The sequence below is a fragment of the Grammomys surdaster genome, unplaced genomic scaffold, assembly GCF_004785775.1.
Source record: "Grammomys surdaster isolate TR1022 unplaced genomic scaffold, NIH_TR_1.0 144, whole genome shotgun sequence".
Lineage (NCBI taxonomy): Eukaryota > Metazoa > Chordata > Mammalia > Rodentia > Muridae > Grammomys > Grammomys surdaster.
Genome location: NW_021604602.1, coordinates 6,463,783 through 6,468,402, shown reverse-complemented (window position 1 = coordinate 6,468,402; position 4,620 = coordinate 6,463,783). Strand labels below are relative to the sequence as shown.

At 49.9% G+C, this 4,620-nt stretch overlaps 1 protein-coding gene across 1 annotated transcript in view; it reads right to left on the bottom strand.

Moving 5' to 3' along the window:
* Znf839 (zinc finger protein 839) overlaps positions 1–4,620 on the bottom strand; it is a 17,885-nt gene that overhangs the window by 133 nt on the left and 13,132 nt on the right. The window contains exons 5-8 of the mRNA XM_028764548.1: positions 4,028–4,177; positions 2,653–2,781; positions 2,394–2,511; positions 4–960 (exon numbers count right to left, since the gene is read on the bottom strand). Coding sequence (XP_028620381.1) covers positions 35–960; positions 2,394–2,511; positions 2,653–2,781; positions 4,028–4,177 — 1,323 coding nt within the window. The 3' untranslated portion in view covers positions 4–34. The remainder of the gene's footprint in view (positions 1–3; positions 961–2,393; positions 2,512–2,652; positions 2,782–4,027; positions 4,178–4,620) is intronic.

The window sequence follows — 4,620 nt, the reverse complement described above, 5'->3', positions numbered from 1 at the left end:
CACACACACACACACACACACCCCTGACTCCTGGTCACTGAGAGTACTCTGTCTCCACAGTGAGGAAGGCTTCCACAGCTTCGAGAGCAACACCTTCTGGCGGGCCAAACCTCAGGATAGAACCCCTGGCATTAGTCACTATGACGCTGTCATCTTCCTGAGATACTATGGTACTTGGATAGGACAAAATAAACCCATTGGAAGTCCGAATAAAAACCTGCTCCTGTCCCTGAGATAATACTTCCTGGCACACATCGGAAATATCAAAAGCCAGGGCTTCCCCCACTGCAGCCACAGTCTCTGGCGCTCTCTGGTCATGTGTCTCCATCCTAGAGAGGAGCTGGCTTTTGTCACCAGCCTCACTTCCAACGCTGGGTCCCCCATTAGTCGGCAGTGATCCACCTGGCTCAGGAGGAAGTACTGGCTCTGGCACAATCTTGGAAACACAGGCAGCTGGCAGGATATTCACAGGCAAAGTGTTATGGAGTGGAAAGGCTGCGGACTCTGCCAGAAGGACATGGCTGGGACTGGCCTGCAGGCCACTGAGGGGGGGTTGACTTGTCTCTCTGAGGTCTCCTGCCTCGGCATTTTCAGATTCTTTAAGCAACAGAGACTCAGTTCTTCTGCCTGATGATGGTATGCCACCAACACTGTTGCGCTTCCAGATGGCCCCAGAATCCTGATCCATAGTGTGTTCTGGAATATTCTCTTCAGAAAACACAGATTCCTGGGCTAGGGGCATCCCTCTGGGCTCTGCTACTTGGGAATAAAGAGCTGACCCACTGACATCCTGACACAGAAGAGTAGGGTCTGCAGAGCCACTCCTGGCTTCCAAGTCATTAGATGCCATCAATGCAAGCCGCTGGCCCACAGGAGGTACATTCCCGTCACTAGCAGGAACCATCCCCCGACAGCTTCCTTCAGAGCAAAGACAGTTCTCAGTGGCTGCAGGATCAGAACCTAAACAGTTCAGAAAAACAACAGTCACACACTCACCACCACAACGGCTGTTTTAAGATGCAGTAATGCACATTCTCTTTGCTACTTAAGCTGGGCAGCAGTTTTTTATTGGTTACTGTATCTATTCACAAAGATAGGTTTAGTATTAAAAACACGTTGCAAGAGAGTTTAGCAGGGTAACTTGACTGAATGGACAATGGGCCCTTTCCTGAGGGGAGCCCAAGGTCAAAGTAGGCTTTCAAAACAGATCCACAGCCAACTCCCAGCCCAGCCCCTCCCTTGGAAAGCCTGGGAGCTTAAACACAACCTTTTCAGATACCCAGCCAAGAGTCCTGGTCTTGAGGCCAAGGACCCTGGCACTCGGCCCTCGAATGTGGGACTTACGCAGATACTGAAGGACCATTTGTGGAGAGGAAGTGGATGTGGGATGGATCACTCACTTCAAAGTACAAACAGAGCTAAGAGAAAACAATGAGCTGTGCCCCAAACTGATGCCGGAGGGTCCCCTGTTTCCACTGAAGATCTGGGGCAGAGCTGCATAGACGTTCTAAAATGGGCATGCATGGCCCTGGTAAGTCTTTACAAAGGCATATGAATACAGTCAATGCTGCGTGTTCAGAGTACCTAACGACATGATTTGGTTACAGCCAGAACTAAAACCAGAATGTCTTCCTTTCAAGTGCTAAGTCTCTCATGTTCAGTGCAGCCAAGTCCCACAAAGATGCTAAGCCACAGTACATGTCCTTGGGACCCAAATCTGCCCAGACTCTCAGACAGCCTGGGTCTAGTGCCTGGAGACACCTATGAAGTGGTGTTTGATAAGGGACTCTAGAAGACCCCAAAGGCCTCATGATTCATAGGGCGTGAACATGGAATCAGAGAGTGTTGGGAGGCTGGGATAAACTTAAGACACTGGGGCTAGAGGGGCGGCTCACTGGTTACAAGCACTGGCTGTTCTTTTAGAGGACCTGAGTTCAATTCCCAGCACCCACATGGCAGCTCACACCTACCTGTAACCCCAGTTCCAGGAGATATGAACTCACACAGACACACATGCAGGCAAAACACTAATGTACATAATATAAGTATAATCATTTTGTTTTGTTTTGTTTTGTTTTTCGAGACAGGGTTTCTCTGTGTAGCCCTGGCTGTCCTGGAACTCACTCTGTAGACCAGGCTGGCCTTGAACTCAGAAATCCACCTGCCTCTGCCTCCCAAGTGCTGGGATTAAAGGCGTGCGCCACCACTGCCCGGCAGTATAATCATTTTTTAAAAGAAACCAACACAACAATAACAACAAAAACTCAAGGGACCAGAGAGTTATCTCATCGGGTCAAAGGGCACCCAACCCCTAAAAGGGATGGTTCTGGGTGCATTTGTGCCTGCTAGTAGGATCTCTAAGCATAGGGCAAACCACAAAATATGTGACTTACCCTTGCTGAAGGCTGGAGCATGTGAGGGCCTAGACTTCTGCTGGCATCCATTGGCAGAGGGAAGATATTCAAGGACATCTGTGGGCAAAGCCACTGTTCGGGGTTTTTTCACCGTGCCCTACGGAGAAAAGACTCCTTTATCTGAGACCAAAAGGACAGGCAGAGCTGCAGCTTCCTGGAGAGGCCTAGAAGGGTGAGCTGTGAACTGACAAAGCCAAGCCATGAATCCGACATCTACACAGACGGTCAACACACTTACCAGCACAGCCAGCTCCCTCTCCCTCTTCCGTCCACTGCCTTCCTCCGGCTTCCCCTCCATCTCCTGGCTACAGCACTTAGGTGTCTCTTTCTTCCTCAGGAATTCAGTGATTCCTAATGACCGGGCAACCTGAAGGGAACAGTAAAAATAAGCTTTGCTTAGAGCAGACCCAGTGTGCCAAGTGTGTCAATTCCTGCATGGATGACTGCTCTTACAGTGAGGCCGGGCTTAACAGGAGAAAGAAGAGAACTCCAGAGTCACACGGGCCAGCGAAGGTGGAGCCTGTGATGACCGAAGCTAGCCAGTCTGCGGGACAGGAGTGGAGCTGAGCCCTCTCCTCGGTGCTACCACTGCTTCTAGTGCCAGTTCAGCCAAGTCCCCTTCCTGCCATTTGTTCCTCATCTTTATTTCTCAATTCTTTCTGGTCTTTTTAGAAAACTCTCTTGCCCAGGCTAAAAGCAGTCTTCCTTCTTGTGCTCCCTCATCTGCTCCCTGAGCTGCAGCTACCTGACACGGCGTTTGTGATGGTCAGAGGGCTGTGAGAGCCAGAAAGCACCACTCACTCCACGGCTAAGGGACCCAGGGCTAAGAGACGCAGGGCGGGCACAGGGCGCTCACGGTTGGTGAGGGCCTGGTGTGCACACAATGGTGCCAGAACTGAAGATCAAAACAAGCCAAACCACATTAACCCCAAATTTATGCTTGAAAAGAGCTCGGCGTAGCCACAAGCAGCTGAGTGATGAACTCAGAAGCATGTCAGAACAACCACAACATAACCCCTGGCCTTGTGCAACATACAGAAACCCGGCCGATGGCAAGGGGGTTGGTAGCAAAGCGAACTGGCTACTCTGCCAGAGGCCCTGGGTTCTGTTCATAGCACCCACGTGGTGGCTCACACCCACCTAACTCTAGTCTTAAGGGATCCAACATCCTCTTCTGGGACCAGGTACAAACCTATAACACAGACATTAATGTAGGCAAGACACTGAAACACATAAAATAAGTAAAATAAAACAAAATCTAATAAAATTGTTTAAAAAGAAAAGAGAATTAACCCTGAACATCAGCATTCAGGGGACTGTGCTGTTATGGGGTGATCCCTGTGTGCAGGGGACAGTGGTGTTATCACTGTGTGCAGGGGATGGTGGTATTAGCCCTGTGTGCAGGGGACAGTGGTGTTCACAATTGTCTTTGAGCTATTCCGATTTTCCGTTTCTGAAACAAGAGTTACCACCCTTATATTAATGAAACAAAACCTTTCCTTGGCAGGATAAAGCTTCAGTGGCTAAACTAAAGGTGTCTCACCAGCACCCCCTTTGCTCACTGACTGCTTCCTCTGACTAAGAGCAAAATGCTTGTCCCCTTGTGACATCACCTCATCATTGTTTATCTCCAGGGGCTCCTGAGAGCATGCACCAGCGCTGCTGAGGTAATCCTGACACATTCTTTTCACCACATCATACAACTCTTCAAACTCCTTGTACACAGCAGGAAAGGGAGGCTTCGCCCTGGGACTTTTCTCAACCTTGGTGACAGGAAGGATGGGCAGAAGTTAAATTCAAGACAATGACACAGAAAACAGAAAACAAATTTGAAAGACAGAGCAAGCCCAGGTCCTCGACCCCTGGAACTGGTCAATGGCCACCGTTGTCTTAGCTTCCTAGTGGTGTCTATGTATGCCATACCATGCCCAACTCTGAGAGGCCAGTTGGGGGCGGGGGGACCAGAAAAAAAGCCTTAGGGTGAAGGCCACAAACCCTGGAACTAGCATGACCCCACAGCAGGGAAAAAAAGTTGGCAAAAAGGCACCCTCAGCACCTAAGAGGCATATCTACACCTCCTAAGGGGCATATCCACACAGAGGGGCATATCCATACCTCCTAAGGGGCATATCCACACAGAGGGGCATATCCATACCTCCTAAGGGGCATATCCACACAGAGGGGCATATCCATACCTCCTAAGGGG